Source organism: Nanorana parkeri, unplaced genomic scaffold (assembly GCF_000935625.1).
Source record: "Nanorana parkeri isolate BGI_ZX_2015 unplaced genomic scaffold, ASM93562v1 scaffold63, whole genome shotgun sequence".
In the NCBI taxonomy this organism is placed as follows: Eukaryota; Metazoa; Chordata; class Amphibia; order Anura; family Dicroglossidae; genus Nanorana; species Nanorana parkeri.
The window spans coordinates 673,878-699,973 of record NW_017306331.1 but is presented as its reverse complement, the minus strand read 5'-3'; the positions used below and the strand labels follow the sequence as shown (position 1 = coordinate 699,973).

General features: G+C 42.0%; 1 protein-coding gene across 1 annotated transcript in view; it reads left to right on the top strand.

Moving 5' to 3' along the window:
* The window catches only part of TTC7A (tetratricopeptide repeat domain 7A), a 277,635-nt gene that overhangs the window by 86,065 nt on the left and 165,474 nt on the right, over window positions 1-26,096 (top strand). The window contains exons 9-10 of the mRNA XM_018576308.1: window positions 5,138-5,275; window positions 13,731-13,814. Coding sequence (XP_018431810.1) covers window positions 5,138-5,275; window positions 13,731-13,814 — 222 coding nt within the window. The remainder of the gene's footprint in view (window positions 1-5,137; window positions 5,276-13,730; window positions 13,815-26,096) is intronic.

Genomic DNA, 26,096 nt, shown 5'->3' with positions numbered 1-26,096 from the left:
TCCTCCCACACCACTCGGCTCAGCCTCCTGTGACAGGCAAGTCAGGATGGAGAGCGGCTTACAAGCACTCAGTGATCAGCTGATCGCTGCTTTCTTGTAAATAACTGAGGCACATAGTATGCTTATTGTGTCCCCAGTTGTTCTACATCACTTCCTGTTCATTCATGATTGTGTACATAGTATCTCATACTATCTCCTCAGTTTATGAATAGACAGGAGCACTCAGTATAGAGGCTTCCTGTTCATTCATAACAGGGGCCGCAGAAAAGAGATTTAGGACTCTTTGTCCCCAATCTCCTTTTCAATTTAAAAGGTAAATATCAGGGTCTGGTTAGACCCATGATATTTCCCCAGAGCCCTCGACAGTAAATAAAAAATAATTTTAAAAAGGTTGGAAATTTTTTTTTCGTTTCGGCCTCACACATTTTTTAGTTTCGGTCTAAAAATTCAATTTTGGTGCATCTCTTGTTTATTCCTTTATTTTCACCTACCAGTAATACACTTTTAGTATTTGGATGACATTGCTCACTTTCCTTAGTGTATCAGGACAACAGAAACAGGATAGGACTACAGCACCTTGCCCCTCTCACCTTCTCTTATAACTTAGAGCAGGGGTCCTCAAACTACGGCCCGCGCGTCAGATCCGGCCCAACAGGGTCCTTAACCTGGCCTGCTCGGCCGCACGCCCCTTGCTATAGGTGTGCACATGGGGGTTTTACTGCGCAGGCGCAGAAAGCTTACAGCTCAATGAACTGTGATTGGTCGGCGCCAGAGCGAAACTCACACAGCCGCCAGCAAGCCTGAAAGAAGTGAAAGTGTGCTCAGCTGTGTAGTCTGCATTAGCACGTGGGGAAGTTTCGTCATCCTTTCTGTTTTTCATTGCATACTCATACTGTCTTCTGCACTGAAGACACCAGGGCAGGTATTTAATATGCATATCTCCCTTTAATGCCAGACAACATCACTAACTATGCAAATAACTTGACGAGGTGATAAAGTTCATGAAAGATTGCAAGGTATATTCTGGAAATATTGACCATCTCATTAGCCAAAAGCAGGCCATACTTCCCATTGAAATACTAATACATTTATGTTGATTAAAATTACTCTTAATTTTAAATATTGTATGTTTTTTCCTGTTTTTTTGCACTACAAAGAAAATATGTGCAGTGTGCAAAGAAAATATGTGCTGTGTGCATAGGAGTTCGTTCATATCTTTTTCAAACTATGATCTGGCCCCCAACAATGTCTGAGGGACAGTGAACTGGCCCCCTGTTTAAAAAGTTTGAGGACCCCTGACTTGAGGGTGTGGTTCTGTTGTCCCCAGAGACCACAGGAAGTTATCAGCTTTCTGGCAGGATCAGCGGGTAATTTTTCTCTTCCGTTCATTGAAGGACACAGCCATAGATTACTGGACCATCAGGGTTATATCGCCACCTGCAGGAGTAAGGCGCTAGGCATACAGCAAAAAGTGCCCCCCCCATCTGCAAGCAATGTAGTATGCCCTGTACTTTTGTGCAGCTGCTGCTCCCCTCCTCGCACTTTCCGGCAATTCCTGGTTGTCAAAATAACAGCTGGGTATTGCTGGGTAAATACAGCAGCTATAGAAGCTGTCAGAAAACCAAACAGGCCGACATAGTGTTTATAAACACTATTCAGATGTGATATAGAGAGATATAAAGTAACATTGTTACTTCTGTATCTACTCTCACTTATCTGCAGATCAAAGGGATGACCTTCAATCTGCATATACTGAGGAAACACAGCGGCTTAGTGGTTAGCACTTCTGCCTTGCAGTTCTGGGGTTCTCAGTTTCAATCTCTAACCGGGGCACTATCTGTGTGGCTTTCCTCCCACATTCCTAAAGGGCATTATGTTAGGTTAGTTGGCTCCTGTCTAAAGTGGCCCCAGTATGTGTCTGCGTATTCATATGAGACAGGGACATTAGATTGTAAGGAAGGGACTGATGTGAATGAAAAGAATGTAAAGTGTTGTATAGGGAGATGGAGTCATTGATATAACTATACAGGTGAAACTCGAATAATTCGAATATCGTGCAAAAGTAATTGCAGTAAGTGCTGCAAAAGGGGCCCAAACCAAGTACTGAGTACATAGCTCCTGGGGTTTGTACATCTCTGTTTTAATGTATGATTTTGTTTTTATAAATATAAATAAAGGGATGCACAGATACCAGTTTTGCGAGTACGAGTACTGATACGTGCCCAAGTACTTACAAGTATGAGTACTGATACATTTTTGTTTATTGTCATGTGACAGTTTTTCTAAAACAATACAGACTAATGATTTCAGGACAGTGGTGGAGCACCAGAGCTAGGTCCCAGCTGCAACCGCTGCAAACCTGGTAGTTCTCATGAAAATGCCGAGTATCTGCACTGGTACTTGAAAAGTATCTGTGCATCCCTAGTTATAAATATAAGTGTGATTCATAGATAAAAGATTGTAGAGAAATATATAAAACTTAAATTCCTGTTAGCTTCTCTTCAAGTGCCATCTAAAATAAAAGACTTCAAGTCTAACAATTGTGACATTGGCCCTTGGGTAGATAAGTCAACTTATCTACCAAATAGGATGATCTCTAAGCTCACTCCCATGATGGACTACAAGCTCAATACAAATGAGTAAACTAAATGTGAAATTGTAGTCCATCACAGGAGCGAGCTTGGAGAGGTGGCTACTTTACAGCACACAGGGACCATGGGGAACAAAAGTAGCCACCCACCAGAAGGAAGGACAGTGTCAGCACCAATTCAGAGATGATTTGAGTTTAGTGTCACTTTAACCATACATAAGGAGCAGTTATATAGAATACCCTGAAAATAACAAATCTCCCCAGGCTCTCTGTAATTACAGACCTGATAGGGAACGGGATTTTTTAAAATTAATACAAGAATGCTTTTTTCTTTCTCCACAAATAAAAGATTCTGTAGTTGTTATGGAACTATCATGGGTGGACTGTATTAGAGAAGTGAGAGTATCAAAGGCATATGATGTCAGGTTTACATAATCCATAAATGTCTGCTTACCATTCTATGAAGAATGAAATCCCATCACCTTATATTAGAGCATTTTAAACATTCTACATTATTATGTAAGATCAAGTGAATAGCAGAAACAGGAACACCAGGCAACATCTTTAGCTACATATAGAAGAGATTAATATGTGCACAGCGTGATTAAAACAAGACATAACGATAGTAAGCAGTGTACATGAACAGTAAACATAAGTATGAATCTCACTAAGGTTATAAATCTGACAGCTCGGTAAAAGGCCTTGTTGTGTCCTTGGTAAAAAGGAAGGCTACACTGTATAAATAATGTTAAAGCTAAACTCCAGGCAGATATAAAAGACACAAATTAATACAGCTCTGCATTCATTAGTAATTAATGAGTAATCCTAATCCTTACAGTCTTGTCTTGAACTGTTTTATTACTGTACTGTCTTCTTAATTTAGTAAAGTGCTGTGTGAACTGTTGGCGCTATATAAATCCTGTATAGTAATAATAATGTGTGGGTCAGCAGTGCAGCAGTGTCCATGTGCCTGATCATGATGGCCCACACACTCATACATATATGTATAAGGGTCTTCTGGCCATTCTAGTGACATCATTGGTTTCTCTTAGACTCCCCTGGCCGCAAAGGTGAACAGTCTGTATTGCTACACTAAATGGTGCTCACAAATCTTTCCTCTAAATACAGTGAAGGGAACTTATGAAAACTGGAGCAGACAAAATCTGGAGCAGCTGTTCATGCCAACCAATCAGCTTCTCTCTTTCATTTTCAAATCTTAAATGAATAAACTGAAGAGAAAAGCTGATTGGATGCCATGCACAGCTGCTCCAGATTTTGTCTGCTCCGGTTTTCATAAATTCCCCCCAGTCTGCGAAGGTGGAGCTTTGCATTTAAAGGAGAACTATGAGGTGAGTGCTTTTCACTCACCTCATAGTTCTAGCCAACCTGTGACAATGAGACTGTCACAGGTCGGCTCAGTAGATTGGGAGGTGAGGGAACACATACCGGCGTTCGTTCACCTCTCGATCCTGTCACCGCTCTCTGCCGTGACAAGGGAGGGGCTGGATTTCCCCCTCCCCGCTCCGATCCTCCAGCGCTGACTGGCGGAACGGACGGGTGAAGGGGTGCGGGTACAGCTGGCTCTGCCTCTAGATAGGTAGAGCCAGCTGTCAGTCACGCAGCTGGGCGGATCCCGGCATAATTGTCGGGATCCGCTTCAGCTGCGGCATCTCAGTATACCGCAAGCTGTAGCTCGCGGTATACTGCGGCGTCTTAGCGTACTGAGACGCAGCAGTATAATGAGCTTAGGGTGACGGGAGGACGCTAGTTTGTGTCCTCCCGTTACCCTAAGGAGAACTATTGGGAAAAGCCCTAATACCATAGTTCTCCTTTTAAGGTATTTCAGCAACAGGCATAAACCAATTCAGGTTTTGGGTTTAAGTTTTTGGACCAGCTTTGTGCTTTTTCCACCATACATGAGCTAGACCACCATGACTTGATTTGGGGGGGGGGGTTAGTCAAAAAGTGTTAATCAGAGGAACCCTAATTCGCCAGAAATCAAGAGTAAGAATAAAGGAAAAAGTCTGAGGCCAAGTGTGACTTATAAACACAAATGAAACACGGATGGGGCAAATTGTGTGGAATTAATTAGCAAAAAGCCACATTAAGTCCACAGAAGGCCACACCTACTTTTATTCCAAAAGATATTCCTGCACTTTTATAATTAGCAGATTAAGTTTGCAGCTTACTATATTGTATCCCTGTAAAGGGTCAAAATTCAACTTGTCCGAAGGTATAAATGGTATCAAATCTTGTTTTATAGTATGGAAAGTTTTACATTTGTGACTATGTTTATGTTTAAATATATTATGTATAGAATATATTTATAATATTTTATATATGTAAAACATAATTTGTAAAACATAATATATGTATTATTTATATATCTAAATATATTATGTTGTGTTTAAATGAATTAGGAGGATAAAGCCAATTGTGTTTCGGATTTAGTTGTCCTGAAAAGGATTGAAAATTCTTGCCAGTAGATTTTTTTGTAGATGTTTATGAAAGCAGCAGCAACAACTAAGTATTGTGTCCTTGTGACAGGCGAACAGAGATGCTGTTATTAGCCGCGCTCCAGACCAGAAGGAAGACCGCGCTGTCAGCTTACAGAATGCTTCTGCAGTATATGACCTGTTGAGTATCACAATGGCCAGAAGAGGGCAGTATGCCATGCTTTCTGAGGTAATGCTCTCCTGGAAATAGAATCTTCTATGCTCTTTACCTCTCTAAGGGTTCATGCTGACATGCGTTGTTTTCCTGCATTTGAACGCACAACGAACACAGTTCAATAAAATCCCATTGACTTTAATTGAGCATTACACATGTCAGGTCAGAGGCTTGGCCAGCTTTAAGTTGTGCTGTGCTTCTTTGGATGCAGCAAGTCATATTAAGGTGCCTTTGTACTGCAGGCAAAGCACTCGCTGCATTTGCTAACCAAGGCATGCATTTGTGTTTAACTAGCAAACGCGCTGTTTGAAAAGAATGCCCCTCAACAAGAGTCCTAAGACTGTTTATACACAGAAAGACATTGCAAGGTGGTAACTGTAACACATTCACTATATCTAGAGTATGAATGGTCACCTCAGAAGGCATTGCTAGTATTTTGTAAAGAAAGAAAAAAATTACGTATACAGCGCAATACTCATATTGGGATCATTTAAAGTGACACTAAACTCAAGTGTTAGATCTTAAAAATGCGTTCACATATCCTATTACCAAAAATGTATCTTATTTGTGTATCACTCGGCTGTAGGCCCTCAAATCATCTCTGAATTGGTGCTGACACTGTCCTTCCTTCTGGAGGGGGGCTACTTTTGTTCCTCATGGTCCCTGTGTGTGTTGTAAAGTAGTCACCGCTCCAAGCTCACTCCTGTGATGGACTACAATCTCATGTTTAGTTTACTAATTTTCTACTAAGATTGTAGTCCATCACAGGAGTGAGCTTGGAGTGGTGGCTACTTTACAACACACACAGGGACCATGGGGAACAAAAGTAGTCACCCTCCAGAAGAAAGGACTCAGAGATGATCTGAGGATCTACAGCACAAATAAAAATGTAGTTTTTTTCATAGTTAAGGTACGTGAATATATTTTTAAGATTTCATTCCTGAGTTTAGTGTCACTTTAATGGCAACACTCTCAGGTGCCTTTTATGATAAAGCAATATAACATTCCACATGAAGTGCTCCTCCAAATATATAGTCCAAAGTAACAACAATGTTGTTTCAGTGCATCACAAAAAATTCCTGACAGTTTATCTCTCTGCACACAAATTGCTCCAAAACCTGTGTGTACACATTAATACTCTGCTAGTATAAAACACAATATAAAGTTTAGTAGATTCAGTTCTATAGAAAGTTTGTGGTTAATTAATAAATGTTACGCATTTCGGTAGTGCCCCTAGATGGTGCTAACGGGTATAGGAACTTTTATAAATCAACGTTTTATGCAAATGCAAACTTTCAAAAAAAAGGTCAAGCTTAGCCCCACCCCTTTCAAGCCCTCCCTTTTGATACCAAAATGTGATGGGTAGCCTCACTGACTGGTATGAAGGCTCTGGGTGGAATCGGGCTCAATTGGAAATAGTGTGCTGCTTCTCCCCATATCATGCTTTTCATCCTGTTCTTAATATGCATTGCTTAGTATTGTGACAGGTTTACCTTAAGGAATATTTTTCAGTTCTTTTCTGCTAGAAATGAGGGAAATTATAAATAATTATTCTCATATTCTGTTACAGTATACACTAACCGGCCATGTTATTATGTACACCTTGCTAGTACCAGGTTGGACCCCCTTTTCCTTCAGAACTGTCATAATTCTTCATGGCATAGCTTCAACAAGGTGTTGGAAACATTCCTCAGAGATGTTGGTCCATATTGACATGATAGCATCACGCAGTTGCTGCAGATTTGTCGGCTGCACATCCATGATGCGAATCTTCCGTTCCACCACATCCCAAAGGTGCTCTATTGGATGTAGATCTGGTGACTATGGAGGCCATTGGAGTACAGTGAACTCATTGTCATGTTCAAGAAACCAGTTTGAGATGATGTGAGCTTTGTGACATGGTGCATTATCCTGCAGGAAGTAGCCATCAGAAGATGGGTACACTGTAGTCATAAAGGGATGGACATGGTCAGCAACAATACTCAGGTACTAAAAGATGCTCAGTTGGCACTAAGGGGCCCAATGTGTGCCAAGAAAATATCCCCCACACCATTACACTACCACCAGCCTGAACCGGTGATACAAGGCAGACTTTATCCATGCTTTCATGTTGTTTACACCAAATTCTGACCCTACCATCTGAATGTCACAGTTGAAATCGAAACTCATCAGACCAGGTAATGTTTTTCCAATCTTCTATTGTTCAATTTTGCTGAGCCTGTACGAATTGTTGCCTCCGTTTCCTTGCCTTAGCTGACAGGAGTGGCATCCGGTGTGGTCTTCTGCTGCTGTAGCCCATCTGCTTCAATTTTCGATGTGTTGTGCGTTCAGAGATGGTATTCTGCATACCTTGGTTGTAACGGTATTTGAGTTACTGTTGCCTTTCTATCATCTCGAACCAGCCTGCCCATTCACCTCTGACATCAACAAGGCATTTTCATTCACACAACTTCTGCCCACTGGATATTTTCTTTTTTTCGGTCCATTCTCTGTAAACCCGAGAGATGGTTGTGCGTGAAAATCCCAGCAGATCAGCAGTTTTTGAAATACTCAGACCAGCTCATCTGGCACCAACAACCATGCCACGTTCAAAGTCACTTAAATCCCCTTTCTTCCCATTCTGTTGCTCGGTATGAGCTTCAGGAAGCCGTCTTCACCACGTCTAGATGCCTAAATGCATTGAGTCGCTGCCATGTGATTGGGTGATTAGCAATTTGTGTTACCAAGCAATTGAACAGGTGTACCTAATAAAGTGGCTGGTGAGTATATACTGCATATATTATATACATCTGCTTATTGTAGATCTATGTATATTCTACATAACAATAATAATTCAATATACTGATTTTGCATGATTTTATATGAGAATGCGTGGCTTTGCAAGAGGAAACAATGACTTACAAAATGGGGTTTAGAAGACTATGGATTCTGTTTATGAGTTATGGAAAGAGGAAGACTGATAAGGAAATTGGGTGACCACAGGTCACTGTTGCCATTTGTGCTTCCTTAATGAAAGCACAATTATAATTAAAGCTGAACTCCAGCCTTACCCTTCAGTGTTGCATAGTTGTACAGGTTGCTCTCTGGTGCCGAAATTAATTACTCTGATTTCATTGAAGGATATACAGTCATGAGGCTACAGGAACAGCAGTGCTCAGGTGCAGACACATGTCAAGACGCGGACTGCTATTTTTTTAGGAGAAATTAAAGGCAAACGGTACATTTTTAAGGATACTACTTTGTAACAATTACATTTTCTAGATATTTCCTGTAAGACCACAAATCTTTACTTTTTGAGTATAGGTCCGCTTTAAGGCCTATCCATTCCTGATTGGCTCTATGCTGCCTAAATCCCACCATGGAAACGATAAGAGATTACATTATTGGACAATTTGATGTAACCAAGAGATTTGTTATTTTGAGAACACATTAACTAAATATCACTGTAACTGATACATAACTATTCCAGAACCTAAACTCCCAGGGCTGTCATGGTAACATACATATAAGGGGTGGGGCTAATGGAACTGGAGGAAAGGCTTAACACTCTTACAGAATACAATATTAATTCTATTAATGTCCACCTTTCCTGTACTTGTTCTTTATGGCTATATGTTACGAAAGCATTTTACAGTGTCATTTTGCTCCTTTTCACCTGAAATGTACATTCCAACTTCAAATATTGCCAGAATGATTCATATATCCATTTGCAGGGATCCTGTGATTTTTGGCAACTCTGATCCTGCAGCTTTCAAACAGCTTAATTGCTCATGTGCTCGTAATGGAGTCGTGTGGTTGACTGGTCTTCAGCCATAATTCTGCCTGAAATCATACTGTAACAGCTGCATCCACCGGCCGAACAAACACTAACATTGTGACCTGTGCTTGCTCTAAGCTGAGCACTCTAGAAAATTAAGAGGTAGCAAGGGGTTCTTCTGTTCAGTCTATCAACCCACAAGCCGTATGATTTCTTTTTTGCATTGGAATACATCCATTAATGGGCTCATGCAGGCAAAGTATAAAAACACTGTTATTAAAGGGACACTTCAGTCAAACTTGAAACATAGGGGTTCATTTATAAAAGTATAGGAAATTTCTATGCTTGTCTGCGCCACCTACGGGTGCTGGTGCCGTGCAAAATTAACCTTTTATTGTTATAAAATGACTCAGTGAACACAACCTTCCTGTCCATTTTCTCTTATTTTAATCCTTCTATACATTTTCTGCACCTGGCTGGGCTGTTCACTCCCTGTGGTTGTCAGTAGGGATACACCGATGCCGATACCGAGTATTTGAGCAAGTGCTCGTACCTGCCCAAATGCTTCAGATGTCTATCCCGATACCGGAACTTCCGGTATCAGGAAGCCGGGCGGCGAGTCGTTACACGCTGCCAAGCTTACTGATTGGCCAGGAAGCCGGCTCCATGCTCCCTGGTCACCTGGCGATCGCACTGCGGCGGGGGGAGCGTGACTGCGATACCATTGACTTGAATGGCACAACCCCATGCCCCGGAATGCAGGGAGGCTTACAGTATGCGATACAGTGCGTTCCAGCAGCTAACCATGCTGGAACGCACTGGAATTGGTGTGAACAAGCCCTAAAGGACCATTACAGGCAGCACATGAAAGCATCAGTGAACAGCTAACCCTATCCAGAAAACATTGCAACTAAATCTGTGGCAAAATCAGAAAGGCCATTTATTTACCTTAGTTGCATTCCTTTGTAATCCCAGATTCGACAGGTGCTCTGGGTGGATCTGCTTTCTGAAGTCTGTGTTTTTTAACCGGACTGTGTGGCACAGCAATGTCTGCTTTCCGGTCCGGTGCAATCACAAAAAATAGTGCATTAACTATTTTTAGCGATTGCACTGGAATCCAGGGAGGCTTACAGTATGTGATCCAGTGCGTTCCAGGAGCTAACTGTCTTGGACCAAACTGGAATTGTGGCAATGGGCATTCAGCCACAATTCTTGGAAAACACCATCAGATCTCTCTGCCATGCTTACTGGCTATCTTCCTGAACACTTCTGAGAATGATTGTTCTCACCCACCTTTGGGGATGTAGTTTTACTGTAACCTATGCACCAATCTCCTTTACTGGCTCAGCAGCAGTCTCCGTGTACAATCATTATAGCTCCAGTGGGCTGGGCAAACTTCATTCACTCATACAAAGAGGGTTTTTTGTATGTTGTATACCAGAATGGCTATTGACATTCAACGATGAACACTTCTCCAAATAATGTTTACTGAAGTTGTTCATATTGGGATTTGAATACATTAGTGATAAAATAGGAGTCCTATGCAAAGCATTGATGTAGATTAAAGGGAAACCTGTCCTGACATCAGCATGGGGTCCACTGGCTTTTATTCGCACCAGAACTGCTTCTCTTTCCCAACAAGCTATGGAAATGCAAATGCCGCTTGAAGCAGATCAGGAGGCGGTCAACTGCAAGTCAGATGCACCTGTCAATGAATTCCGGATGATCTCAAAAGTGTCTCAAACTGATGTCAAAATCAGTCTACACTCGCCAGTTGACTGTTAGCTGCATGGCTGTCGTGCTGACTTTAGGGCAATACTTTGAGTCGCTGACCGAGAACAGGTATGCAAATAAGGAGTTCTGACCTTTGTCTGACTTTCCTGATCTGCATTCTTCAGCTAGGTCAGTGATTGAAAGCAGAGCTCCAGGTAACTAGCATTTTCAGAAGGAAGGCCAACAGTGGCAGTCCCCATATTACTCAAATGACAGGTTGATGCTAACCATGTTTTCTTAGTTTTTTGCTATGGATAGATAAGAGGTGATTTTTGCTATCGGTGTCCCATTGAGTAGATTTTCCTTAACTTCCTGTCCTGTAGACACAACAATCTTTGAATCGTGTGAGAAATTTCCCCCTTAAAAAATGGCCCTGTTTGTATGATATATAACTGTAAGATTTTAGATTTCCTACCACTGACAATGGTCATAAATACATTGGGTCAATTTCCCTACCGGGTCAGAGAAAACAACATAGTGGAACATATAGCCGGCTTCCTGGGCAATCAGGAAGCTGGGTGGCGAGGAATGACCAGCCTCCCGGCTTCCTGATTGGCTAGGAAGCCGGCTCCATGCTTTTTGGTTGGGAAGCCAGCTTCCTGGCCAATCAGCATTGAGCTGGCCTAACAGCTGGCTCAATGCTGATTGGCTGGGAAGCCGGTTTCCTGGCCAATCACAATCGAGCCGGCCAGACAACATGGAGCAGGCTTCCCGGACAATCAGGAAGCCGAGCGGGATTTGTCATTACCTGCCGCCTGGCTTCCTGATTGCCTGGGAGGCCAGCTCCATGCCAGCGGAAGCACCGGTTTCGGTTCTTGGCATCGACAAGTACCGAAAGCAAAATATCGGTACTCGATACCAAAAAAACGGTATCGGTGCATCCCTAGTTTTAACACTTGGTCACTCTTCCCCACACTGTCCAAGAAAAATTTCAGGTTTAGGTACACTTCAATGTTTATCCAAAACCAAGAAAAAAATGGAACATATTCCAACTTACCAATCCTTAGATATGGGTTTTCTTTTTTTACTTTTTTTTCTCTATTTTTTCCTGATGATCCTGCTAGTAAGATACTTCCTGTCCTAGGGTGACACCACTCACCATACTGCATGTATGGAGAGGCAGCATTTTCAACCTAGGACGGTATTACGAACCTGGTCTGGGAGACTGGATGGTTGAGGAGGCTTCCCTTGCACCTTGTGTCTTATGGCCTTTGAGGATGGTGACAGAGGCCAGGCAGACGCCGAAAATCAAAGTCGAGGCAAGCCGAGGTCAATATCTAGGAGGTCAGATGTAGTACCAAAGGAAGAGGCAAAAGAGTAATCAAAAACAGTCCAGGGTCATAAAGGCAGGCGGCAATCAAGGCAAGTAGTTGAGGCAGGAACGGGTCAAAATTCAGGCAAACGGCAATCTAATATTCAAGACAGGAAACAGGAGACACAACACAGACAGGAGCTGATAAGACAATTCAGCAAGTAAGTGACAGGCTGGTTAGGTTTAAATAGAGAAGTGAACTAATCAAATACGTCACTTCCTGTGTGCCTTTGGCACGTTTTTCTTAGAACTCGCTCCCTCTGCGCATCACTTCCGGTGCGCCATACTGCGCTTCTTTCGATGGGAAATGGTTGTTGTGCGCATGCGCGTATTCCTCTTCTTAGCGGTGCTTGGCGCATGCGCGGAACGGGCATGTTGCTTACAGACGGGAAGTTTGTTAGATCAACAGAACACCTCCCCCTCTTATCTCATAATTTTTTCCCCCTTATCGGGTCACATTTGTAGATAGAACTTTGGACAAAGGGTTGCAAGGGATATTGAGAAGAGACATTACCAAGATAAAATTAATTAATATTCTCTTTCTTTTGTTTGGTGGATAGGACACCTGAATATTAGTGTATCTCTGTGTCTAAATCATCCATGATGTTAACAATAGTACATTCTTTTTTTTAAATTATTTACATGAAAATTATGTGACAAGAAGTGAAGCCTGTACAAAAGAAAGGCTTCATATATGTGTAAACACTTATCACAGATACATCGAGTCATAGCTCAAGCTATGACCAAGGCCGTTTAAGCGGGAAACACGTAAGCTATATCTACTGATTGGACAAGGCAACCTTTCAATAAATTATTGCTGAAGGAGACACATGTGCCAGTATTTGCTTCATACATGTGTGCCTAGACAGCACTGTCTACACCCAACATCTAGAAGATATTTCAGTTGACTCTGGGCTTATTCACATCTTAAACTGTCCATACCCAATAATGAATTGTTACAGATAATTATTTTATAAAATAGCAAATTGTAGCTTAGGCTTTTCTTTCATTTTTATAGGAAACCTATAACAGTCACAGTCAAATAACTGTCAAATTAAAAAAAATGCTGGTTTCTGGGGAAAAAATCACATAAGTCTAACAGCCATACAAGTGTGAAACATTGTATAGCTGATCTCCAGGCAGATGTGAGAAAAAATTATTAAAGCTATGTAAACATTATCACATCAATAAATATTTGAATTTTACCTGGTATAGTCAGTGCCTGCACAGCCTGTACAGCAGGGCTCAGATGGGGAAAGGAGAAGCAGCACAATGAGCCAATTAGGTGTGTTACAGTGCAAGGAGCATGCTGATAGAAGAAAAGAGCCGCGTGACATTGAGATGAAATCATCAGGGTGCTGCCTTTCCTTTTACTATCCAGTCACAGTCATCCAGTCATTCAAGAACAACTCTCCGTACAGTGATGAGCCAATAGTAGAACACAAGAAGCGGCAGGAGGGGGTGGGTCATGAGCCGGAACCACAGCAGCTAGTGGCTGTTTTCTTAATAAAGTGACCCAGTTTCTGGCACCAACACTCAGGAGAGGCAGTTTAGCATGGACACCTTTTCATTAAGATTAGATTTCTTATTTAAAACATTTTCTGATTCAGGTTTTCTCTTTTTTTCAGTGTCTGGAGAGGGCCATGAAGTTTGCATGTGGAGAGTTTCATCTTTGGTATCAGCTGGCATTATCCATGATGTCTTGTGGCAAGGTAACAGCATTAGATATATGGCCAGATGAAGGTTACAACTGTGGGATTATAGGATTATATATATAATCTAGTGATTCAACACAGATCATAATGGGAGTCATGACTGTCACTATGAACATGCTGTTGGAAGGCTTCAGTAAGCTTTCGGGAATGCTCATAGCTTGATGAAAGCTTGCTAACAGCTTGTATATAGTGACACTCCCATTAAGATCTGTATTTAACATTCCTATACTGGAACTGAGTATACTTTAGTATGCTTTACAAATGCAGTGCGGAATCTTGCTGTACACACACTGCTGGCATACAAGCTGAAGCCTATCTGAGTGAACAAGGTCTTCAAATGCAGGCTAAAAAAATTATAACTAAAATCTGATTGGTTGCTACGATGCACCCATGACTTGTGATTGAAGTGTCTGGGGCACAGACTAATGAGGGCTGCAATGTAAATGAAGATAGATGAACCATTAAATCAGAATTCCAGCTTCAATAAATAAATGAAAAATTGCCTGTGAATATTTCATATTTACCACACATTGCAATATCTGTGCAAATTCTTTGCTCTCTAAAGGCTCTTGCAACGGCTTTTAGGTCAAAAAACATGACCTACTGCTTTCCTGAGATGGAAACATCTGAATTAGTCAGCCTTTAAAAAACATGCTTTGCAGCATCTTGGATAACATTCAATTCAAAGGTGAACTATGGAATAAAAAAGTATTGTCTAAATACAGGAGCCATATGTATTCTTACTTGAATCTTGGGGTGCTTTGTGTACTTCTTTCTAGATCTGTCCAGTAATCCAATGTCAAACTTAGCACTCTGTGCGGGAGCTTCCGGTAAAATTGCGGTGCGTTGCAATAAAAATAGAGAAGGAGGATCCTGTGTTGGTGCCCATTCAAAATGAACTACAGGGTCGAAATGAATGGGTCATGGTGACACAACATGATGCATAACAGGGGCTGACTGGCGACTTTTTCTACACTGCCTGATTAGAGGGCCTCTCCTGCCTCATCCAGCTGGATCAAGCAGACGCGGCCCTCTAATCAGGCAGTGTAGAGGGCAGCCCGAGAAGCCGAGGACCCAGCGGCCGCCGATCACAGATGCCGCATCGGATGCCGGCGACAGTGGGGGGTCACGGGGGCCGTACGTGACGGCATCGGAGAGGCCCGGGGGGCAATTGCCACCCTGCCCCCTGGCCCAGTCCGCCCCTGATGCATAACTTATTTTGTGGCACATGGGTCACCTAAACAAAATCATGTGTGAACAGGCTCCAACTACTGTGATAATGTCAGTGACTTGGATTCGGCAATGTGGAGTCTTCCTCTCTGAGACAGTTATTCCATTTACATACATTTTACAAGGTGTTTGAAGTTTCCTCTTGACTGAGATGGAAGGACAGTAGAAGCACAGAAAATATCTGTGATTTTCTCTATTACACTGTAAACTTTAGGACTAAATAAAGTGGGTGACATTGGAAATGTGAATCAAAATAAAAGTGCTCAATGTCCCTGGTAAAGGATTTTCACAACTGCTGGGAATATATGCCCGTTCCTAGATAGGCAGAGCCCGCTGTCACTCACGCAGCTGGGTGGATCTCGACAGCAATGTCGGGATCTGTCCCGGCTGCGGCTGTCTCAGTATACTGCAAGCTGTAGCTCACGGTATACTGAGCTTTGGGTCGCGGGAGGACGCTAGTATATGTCCTCCCGTGACCCTTAAGAGAACTATGGGGAAAAACACTTACCCCATAGTTCTCTTTTACAAAAGAGTAAGGATAAACTGTTAGGGGTCTGTTTATCAAAAAAAAATGTGCATAGCATATTCATCCAGCGAAACTGCAGGTACATTTATTCTGTTCAAGTTAACCAGCTGTTCTGAGAATGGGGCAAAAATGAATGTTCTAATTTCATTTGAAGGTCAAATGTTCTTCAATAGGTATATTCGTATAGAGTAGATTGAATCAGGAAAATACCACCTTATGGCCACTAGATGGAGTTGAGGATCATAGGAAATAAATACATGTTGATACTGAGCTACAATGTTCCAATTCAAGAGAACACTGGAGAGAATGAACATATAATTGTAACCATTACTATTCCTGTAGTGGCAGTGTTTACATTTAACTGCTCATTCTATCTCATTACTCTAATGTATTTTTTTCCTCTGTTCTTCAGCTCCATCTAGTGGCTATAATTTAGTATTTTCTCAATTCACTCTGATCTTTATGAATAAACCTATTGAAGAACATGCGACTTGAAGAGAAATGACACTAAGCACATTTGTTTTTGCTCAATTCTTACAACAGCTGGTTAACTTACACAGAACAAATGTACCTGCAATTTTTCATGGGAAATAAGTTATGTACATTTTTATAAATAGACCTCTTAGGGTATGCTTTGATCACAGGTCCACGTGTATGCACACATTTGCTCGCATATCAATCATGATCACTAAACCTATTTAGCTGGAAGGTGATGTTTAATGTGTATGGTGCACTCCTAGTTTTCTAATTCTGTATTTGCTACAGGCATGTCATTGCACAACACAACATAGGCGTAAATATAAATTCTCTTAACAAGTATGAACATTTAAACCTAACAGCTCTCATTTTGTCTTTTCTAAAAGTTACGCAAATAGACCACTTTTATCTGAGAAGTTACATCACAGCTGATAGTAGCCTGTGAAGTTTGTGTTTCCTTGTGGGTGAAATCTGAGAGGGAGATGTAACTGAGCTGTGCCTCAAAATACCAGCTTTGCTATTTGATGTCACTTTGCCAAACGCTGTCCTTCTGCACTCTCATTAAGTGAACATGACACAATGAATCATCTTATGTCATATCGCCCACTGCAGGGTTTAAATAGCTTCCCGCAAATAACTGTTCCACAGGAATCCAATGCAGCCGTCGCCTTGTAAATTATTATATCCCCCAGTCAGGACCGCTGAGCTCGTCATATCAGATTTGACAAAAAGACAATGAAGACCAAGGCTCGGGCAGCAACTGTGCACTGGGGGAGCCGAGCGGGAACCAAACTGCCTGCCAGTCCCAGCTTGCATGGACAGTATTCGGTCAATAGACTAATAACTTCTATAACTAATTTACATTCTTTTCATGAAGACTTTTATTTGGAAGAGAGGTTAGTTTATAAATTAATTCATGGATGAATATAACAACAATTTAGGAAATGATATGAAAGAAAAGATTTTCATCTCTATAACCAAAACATTTACTATGTACTCCTGTGACCTAAAACTCAGCATATAGCAGGCTATTGCCCATTAAATGCTGACAGCAAAGAGCCGCGCTGCGCCTGGGAAAGATCCCGACAATATTGTCGGGATCTACCCTGCTACTTGATTGACAGCTGGCTCTGCCTTTCCAGAGGCAGAGCCAGCTGTGCCCGACCCCTGCCCCATCTGTCTTTCCAGTCAGTGCTGTAGGAATGGAGAAGGGAAATTGGAAACTGACAGTCACCGCTCTCTGCAAGGAGGAGATCGGGAACTGAGCAATCAGCGGTATGTGATTGCTCAGTTCTTGCTCTATAAAGCCAACATGTGACAGCTGCAGTGTCACGCGTCGGTTCTAACTATGGAGATGAGCATATTTCACTCTCCTCATAACTCCTTTAATTGCTTCCTATTATCGCCGATGTGGAAATTTACCACCTATTGTTGTGACTGTTTTGTCACTGGTACGGAAATACATAGGAAATTAAAAATGTTACAGTTGTCACTGGAACAGAAGGTGAGGGGAAATCTTCCAATGGGGACACCTGGTCCCTTACTTTAGAAAGGTTTCTTCTCACTTCCTGTACTGTCTCTATGACAGAGAATAAAAGCAAAGCTCTGCAACGGGACACAGAGAGGTTTTCTTCCTTCCCTACTTTACCTAAGTTACCTAAATTTTTATTTACGTAAAATAAAAAGTTTTGACCCTAGATGTTACACAGCATAACTAGGTCAGTGAATTCATTTTACTCCATTTTCTTTAAGCAATACAGCTTGGTCAGCAACCCACCCCAAGCCTACTGGACCATTAAATTATATCTAAAGCCAAATACTTACATGTGCCTGTTGTACTTAAATGTGTATTCCAAAATCCTGCTGCACTCCTTACCGGGTATCCCTATCAGCGTGGGTGCTCGAAGTGACCGCGGATGCCGCCCCCAATACTGAAACTTGTTAAAGGTGTGACCAGCACACCATATTGAAGTGAAGAACACAACTGTTTATTGACGCTTCATGTCAAAACAAATAACAACCTTTCGGGAGCACATGGGTCCCCTTCTTAGGGTATGTTCACACCACATGCAGTGCGTTCTGGCCCGATTCTGGCCAGAACGCACTGCAGCACATTGCAGCCGGCTAATTTTTTTGCGGGGCAGGAGGGGGCGTGGCAGGCCATTGAAGGGAATGGCACCGTAGCCACCATAGCCTCCAGCTGCAATGCGATTGTCCACACAGGATCGCAAGGCACATTGTGCCTGCGGTCCGGTGCGATCAAAATGCTGCAAGCACTACGCACAATGCGATGCAGTGCGTTCTGGCCAGAATCGTTCCGGAATGCACTGCATCTGATGTGAATTTCAGTACAGCGCTGCATGACGGAATAAATGTCAGTCAAAGTACCGCAGCGCTGAATACTGAAAAATGGCCTGGATGGGAAGGGGGTTTAACACCGCGGATGTCAACTGGTTAAGGCTTGAAATGACAATGCAGCTAAAGAAAAAAAATGTTTTTCTTTAGCAGTATTGTCAATTCAAGCCTGATGAAGGGAGCTCTGTGTGGCCCCGAAACATTGTTATTTGTTTTGACATGAAGCATCAATAAACAGACGTGTTCTTCACTTCAATATGGTGTACTGGTGACATCTTTAACAATGTTGTACTTAAATGAACACAAAAGCCAGTATAGGGTAACTTGACACAGTTGGGGCAGAGCTACATAACTAGGCCTGGACACTGTCTCCATGTTGGTGTTATATGTCAATATGCTATGTACATGTAAATATTTGGCATAATTGGCCAGTCAGAACATATATTACAATATCTGCTAATAGGGCCTGGACCTATGTAAACATACCTGTACCTTTGTAATCTGCTCCATCATTTGTCACCCGAGGCAAGGATGGCAAAGTGCACCCCTCCGAACTGAAACAGAGACGGGTTTCCATTAACATTATGGTAACTAAAATTTGTTATTCCACCTGGTGGTTGAAACAGCAAGGAGGAGGGTCCCAGATGCGCCGTCGGTCAGCGGAGGAGGCCGGGACCCAGAAGCGCCATTGGGCAGTAAAGGAGGCCAGGTCCAGCAGCGGGCAGCTCGAGACAGCAGATGCAGGTAAGAGGATCACACTGCTGGTAAAGGGACCCTGCAGAGCCCAGTATAGATTGTATACAGCCCACCTGAGAGTCTCAGGTGGGCTCTGTGCGGTCTATGGTGGGCTCCGCAGGGTCTCAGATCCTGCACAGCCCCCCCTGAGACCCTGTGATCTGCAGGGCATCAAGGGGGCTGTGCAGGATCTGTGGTGGGCTTCACAGGGTCTATGGTGGGCTCTGCTGGGTCTGTGGTGGGCTCTGCTGGGTTTGTGGTGGGCACTGCTGGGTCTGTGGTGGGCTCTGCTGGGTCTCAGGTGGGCAGTGCGGGGTCTATGGTGGACTTTGCAGTCTGAGACCCTGCAGAGCCCACCAAAGATCCTTCACAGCCCACCTGAGACTCCGCAGTGCCCACCACAGATCCTGAGCAAATTTAGTTGGGGGTGGGGGGGGGGCACCCGAGTTTCACCTTGCCTAGGGCAGCCCCAAACCAAAATACACCACTAATGGGAGCATTGTGTCAAACCACATTGTGTGCAATGGCAAGTGGTCTTTAAGAAGCGGCAGACGTGGAACATTAAGGATTTTTTTCTGCTGCAAGGCTAAATACATATAAAGTATTATTTGTAATTGAATACCGTCCTTACAAAAAAAGACACTAGTAAACAGCTTTAATTGCCATTGACAGATTACCTTCAGCTGAAATGACATAACCCCATTCACTTTCTGAGTTTAGTACCCAAGCTGGGGGCTTGTAGTGAAATGGTTTTGAATAACTGATCGCTGCTAGAAATAGTTGAAGCCTTGTAAGGGTAAGAGGGAAATCCTTCTCTTCTACAATCCCCTCTGTGCAGTGCTTCATATGCAGTCCCAAAGGATTCCTGTCGTAGTCTCTGCAATGCGTCACGCTGCTGCTGGAAGCTGAGCGTTTTACAGCGTGCTGAATCTGTGCCGACCAAAGCATTAAGGACAGGGCTCCTTTAGAGCAAGCCATCGCTCATAATAAAATGCAGCGGGTGCGGAGAACGGGGAATTTCAGCATCGCCCTTTGTGTCTAGATCCGCATTCTAAACCCGAATTCATAGGATACTGCTCTGCTGGAGACAACTGGCTCTTCCCTGCTGCTGCCATCATTTCATCACAGTGAAACAGGATCTGAGAATTAAGGAGACATCTTGATTATCACTGCAGGGATATGTCATCTATGCTGTAGGTCCCGTAGTAGACAGATTAGCAGCAGATGTAGTGACAAGTTTTGGTGCTGTTACTATACCAAGTTTTTTTATTTTTTCGGATGTCACAATAAAGTGAACCTTTTCATTCTCCAAGCATGTAAACATACCTGAACCTTCATACTGTGCTCCATCGTTTGGTTCAGGTTTACTCCTTTCTCCAAAACTACTGACCGCACAGACTAAATGGTGCTGTTACTGATGTGCACACTTCAAATTTGTGTCAAAAAGTCAAAAGTAAAGCCCCCATCCTTATCTCAGACCACTCTCCCTGTACTCTTAAGGTGCCCGTGCACCTTACAGTTATCTGCCGATTTTTGTCTGCGATCACATTTTTGTCTGAAAATCTGCCAGTTGATGGGAAGCGCACAACCGCAATAATTACTGTACAACTGGCAGTATCATGATGAGTATCAGCTGGTGGGGGAGTTTTATAATATTGTAACCTTTGTCCTAAGTGAGCTGAGCTGCATGGTCTTTTAAAAAAGTACCTGTTTCTCATAGATAGATAGATAGATAGATAGCTAAGATGATATAGATGGATAGATAAAAAGAAGCCAAAAGACAAGTATATAAAAGTCTGTAATCATACTGTCTTCCTGGCTGTTTTACACATTACATTTTTATTTGCAATATACTGTATATTTATTTAGGCAATAGATCACATCCCTGACCCTCAGTGTATAGAAATGCAGGGATCTCAAGTCTTGTAAAAATAAAAAATAAGAAAGGGCACCTCCCTGAAATGAGACGGGAACCTCCCTGAAATAAGGTTTTGCAGGTTGGGATGTCTGGAAATGTATTGTACAGAAATGCAGATTGAAGTGCTACTATTGTAAATAATGTACAAATACACAACTTAAACCTAGTAGATGGGTCCTTGCTGAATAAAATGGTACTCTTTCAAGCTTTACTTACTTCTTATAATTCCAAATAGTCAGTGGCGTCACAAGGGGGGTGCGGCCCGCACCCGTGTGCCATCATTGGAGGGGTGACACCAAAATGACTGACACCAAAATTCAGCCAACGTTGTTAGCTGAAATATAGGCATCATGTATTTTACTAAAACTTTTCTATATATAATCTTATAGATCCAATTTGGAACAGCCTGTTGTGCAAGAGCTGCAAAGGAAGTTGATGACATTGGGTTTCCTTGTGCTTGCTTAGCTTAGACGGGTTGCTAGGAAACCAGCACCGGAGAAGTATGTTTGTCTTTGCCTGGTCGCCAGGAGCCTTGGGATAGAAGATTCCTCTTATGGCTCCTTATATAGAATCATCGGGGAATGAAATTTGAAAATATTAACTGTTTCCTTTATAGAATGATGTAATTGGAAAGGTCAGCAGACTTTGGGTGCGCTCAGAGCTGAGCATTTAGATGAATAATTGCTTTTTGAGGCATGTGTGGAATTTCAGAGGGATTTTGGTTAGAAAATAGATACAGGCTTTGTAAATCTTACAGCTAGATGTATATGCTGTATAATAACAAGGATGTCCTTAAAGGGACAGTAATTCTGAAGTACAGCTACTTGTAGGTGATCAAACAAGAACTATCATTCACAAAAACATATGTGATGTCTCATAGATATACTGTATAGTTCTGAGATGTTAGAATTGTGCCTGGGCTTGAACACTTAAGCCTCCTCCAAACATCTCCAGGGAGCCAGTTAAGACAGTGCTAAGAACATAGGGGTGAAGGTTTATTTATATCTTCCTAAATTCACCTGAATTGCAAGAGTAAAGATTTGTTATGTTATAGGCAGGGGTGTACCCACAGTATTTGCCGCCTTAGGCGGCGGGGGGCTTGGGGTGCGGTTGCTGCTGCTAGCTCTGTGTCCGACTCTTCCGGCGCCCCACCCAGCTCACTGACGTTACTGGGTGCCAGGAGCAGGATGCCAGCTAAGAGCTCTTAGCAGCCTGGGACCCTCAGTGGGTCCTCACATAAACCAGTGAGATGTCATCTGAAGCAACTACCCAAGGCTGACTTATTATAGGGACGACCCTGATTGTAGCTAACATTTAGAAGTGTAAATTGTGCCTAAGCAATACCCTGAAAGATTTATCTTTTATCTTGCATTCCTCCTAACAAAAAGCAGTGTGCAGCCTGGTATGTGATAGTGCCTGTTTGCTAGTCTTAAATATGGGGCTTACTAACTTGAGGCTGTATCTGGCCGCATGGAATGTCTGGCCGACCTCCATCTTCACCCGGATGCCTAAACTGGATGGCTTCCATTTATTTTTAAAGGCCAAAGCCATCCTTAGTTCGATTGCATGTACTATATTTAAATCACAGGAGAAGGCACTGGATATGAGAAACACTGCATCATTCCTTGGTAGTAAAAAGGAGGATTTCTAGATGGCGAGGGTGCATTTTTGGATACTGGGGCCCAAATGTGGAGGTTTTTTTTAAAAAAAATTTAAAGCGCAATTACTATTTTAGCCGGCTTTACAAACTTAGATTTTCATCTGTCAGGTCAACAAAATATGCTAACAAATGTGGTGGTTTATATGGTATTATATATATCATTTTAGTTGTTTACATATACCCTCTCAGGTCACAGTTGGTGGTAAATTTTGTTAGCCTGACAGATTAAAATCTAACTGTGTGTGGTCAGTTTAAATAGGAACTTTTCCCACCAATTTAAAGTGTATCTAACCCCAAAAACAAAGATGTATTATATTGCAGCTTACCAATCCCTTAATGTGTTGGCTACATTAGTTTGCATTTTTAGGCTCTTTTTCACTTTGTTTTCACCTGGTAATCTGGCCAGTAAGCCTGTTATTTTTCAACTTCCCTTACCAGACCAAGTTGTCCAGCAAATGTGGCAGATGGAGGGTTAAGACAAACTATTTAACAGTGACCGGAGTCCTTACAATGGTCAGCTTTTATTCATTTATGTAAAATGTAAATTAATTGGTAAGGTGCAATATGTAAAATTTTTCCTTTTGGGTTTAGATAGATTTGATGTCTTTTAAAGGGTTATTTTTTTAGACATGCTAACTGTCACGGTTGGCATTGTTCTTATTTCAGCTCTCAACCAAACTTTTAGGCCTGATTCACACCTAGGCGGCACCATTATGTGCATTTTGCGGGCAATGTAAGAATGCGCGTTTAAATGCGCAAAAATGCTCGACGAAAATGTGCAACATGCTTCTGCCCATGCTTTTAACTGCCCAAAGAAGCTCATGTACCTTTTCAGGTGTTTGGCGTTTTCCTGCTGGCGTTTTTGTGCTCAGGTGTGAACCAGAGCTATTGAAAATCATGGGATTTCTTGTGTTGGGCATTTAAAAGCGCTTTTCGAACTGCTCGAAAATACCTAGGTGTGAACCAGGCCCTAAGGCCTCAAATGGCTGGTGTCATAGTTGGTCACATGAGTGGCACCATGGCAACTGCAATCCAAAGGGGCAAAGATTGCACCTTCCTTGGCTGTAAAGGATAGGATCTAGTTCTGCTTTAACACCTTTTTTCTGGAGTTCAAGTGTCAATAGCAAGCACACACACAGTTTCATTCTCCCACACTGGAATGGAAAGATGAGTGGGAGAATCTAGTTTCTATAGGCAACAAAAGCTATTAATCCTTCAGGCACTTTCAGCCATCATCTGTACTGTTGCCCCAGTGCTTTTTATGTTTTGCATCTTGCAGGCCGGCATCGGTCAGTGTCTTTTGCTCTTTTACTTTTTTTCTCAAGCACACGAAGAGTATCATGCAAGAGAAAAATCTAATGGAGAAACCTTTTTTTTTACATGAGCTAAACAAATAAACTATTTATAGATGGGATCTCATTGAAAGATGTGCTGCTACGTGGACTTTAAAGATCTCCAGCTGTGTATATTCATCATATTATCGTTTGAGCAAAAGCAGCCTTAAAACGTCGGTCAATTCTTTTATAGATTTAGCAAAGTGGTAAAAAGTGCCAGTAATGAATATGTGCAAACACAGAGCAAATTAGATAATGCTTTAGTATTATCTGTAGAACACGTCTATATTTTTTACTTAGGACAATATGACCTAAACTGAATATATTTACATCTCTGTCCTTTGTGTTCGGTGCATAAAAAAAGGGTGTGTTTGAGTATTTAGGTTTTGTTTACACTGCTCTCATTTTATTTCACTGTATTAAAAATTAATTTTAAGCAGAAACCCTATTAATTTACACCTATGCACATAACAGGTTTGTGTGTTCATTTTGCATTAAACTGAACATGGCATGAGATAGGAGTCTTTTTCTGAAAATGTTAGTTGTCTGGCTGTTATGCTGACCCACTAGCTATCAGGAAAATCAGAAATGTTCATTTTGGCTACCCTGAAAACAGTAAACTGAAAATCTGCCTTTTTTAAATTTCTTCAGTAAAATTGCAGTGCATTTCCCTGCCTAGTCACTCTTTTGCATTGAGTTTCATAGCTGTATATATGCAGAGTGAAATCATCGTAGGCACTGCTCCTCTGACTACCAGTGTCATGAGATTTGGTCACTCCTATGCTTCTCACTTTTCTCCTTGCTGGAAAGGAAGCTGTATCTGAAGAAATGCAGTGCAGGGATCTTCCTGCTTCTGCGTTATCCTTTTTGTGGATCTGTGCTTTGTAAACCTCGACTGCTGCTTCTTGATCATTACCCAGCATTATCAGATCACCAGTTATCAAGGAGGTGACATGAGAAAGCAAAGCCCTGCTCCCCTACCAATATGCCCACCTCAACACAGAAACAGAGTGCAGAACAGGAGAAGAGAGTGTATGAATGAAGCACCACACTATTGTGTAAAAGTCCACAGATAACAAATGTTTTTTCAAATGGGCATGCGGGTAGGTTTATTGGCTCTTGTCTAAGGGGGCCCTAGTATGTGTGTCTAAAAATCATCTGCTATCACTGACCCTGGTAGAGCTACGTCGAGTGGCTATTGCAGTTCTGGTATGCATTTAAGGCATTGAGACACAGAAAAGTAAGGTTCCAAGGTTTGAAGTGCACCAAAGATTGCAATGCATTCATGGTATTAGGGATGGAAATATAATCATTGAATCTGTTATTTATGGAAATACATTTGTTATCTGTGGACTTTTACACTACAGTTTAGTGCTTTATTAATGCACTCTGTTCTCTTCAGTCTCAGTTTACAATGTTTTTGGAAACCACACTGATCACCTTATACTCCCCTTCTCTTTTCTCCAATCCTTGCAATGAAATGTTGGTGATCCAGGAATGTGGTGTTGTCACTCCCTTGGTCATGTGATAGTTCTTGGTCAATTCGATTTGCTGCCACATTGCCACAGGGGACCAGATCACATTCTCCTTAATACCCAGAAGCACTAGGTAGGGTCACCAGCTGCAACAGAGAAAGGAGTTGGGGGGAAGACACTGTCACTTTGCTTTCCATGAGAAAGGTGAATAGCGTCTTTTAAAGGTAAACTATAGTGGTTTGGAGTAAATGTTTTTGGTTTTTTTTTTTGCTTTTATACACAAATTTTATAACTATCCTTTTAATTCTTGGCAAAACCAAGTGTTTCAGAGCACTGTGGGTTAGCCAAACAGACAGCACAAAAGAGATTTTCTGCTGTTAAGAAGGATGTGTTTTACTGAAACTTTGGACTGAGCTCTCCACATGGATGTAGCGCAACATGTAGGGCTCCAAGGGTTGACTGACGACAGCATATAATGTTCATACTCCTGCAGGTTACTAGCTTTCATTTGTCTACACTTCTCTTTACACCTGTGCTGTACATTCTTTTTCTTTATATATATATATATA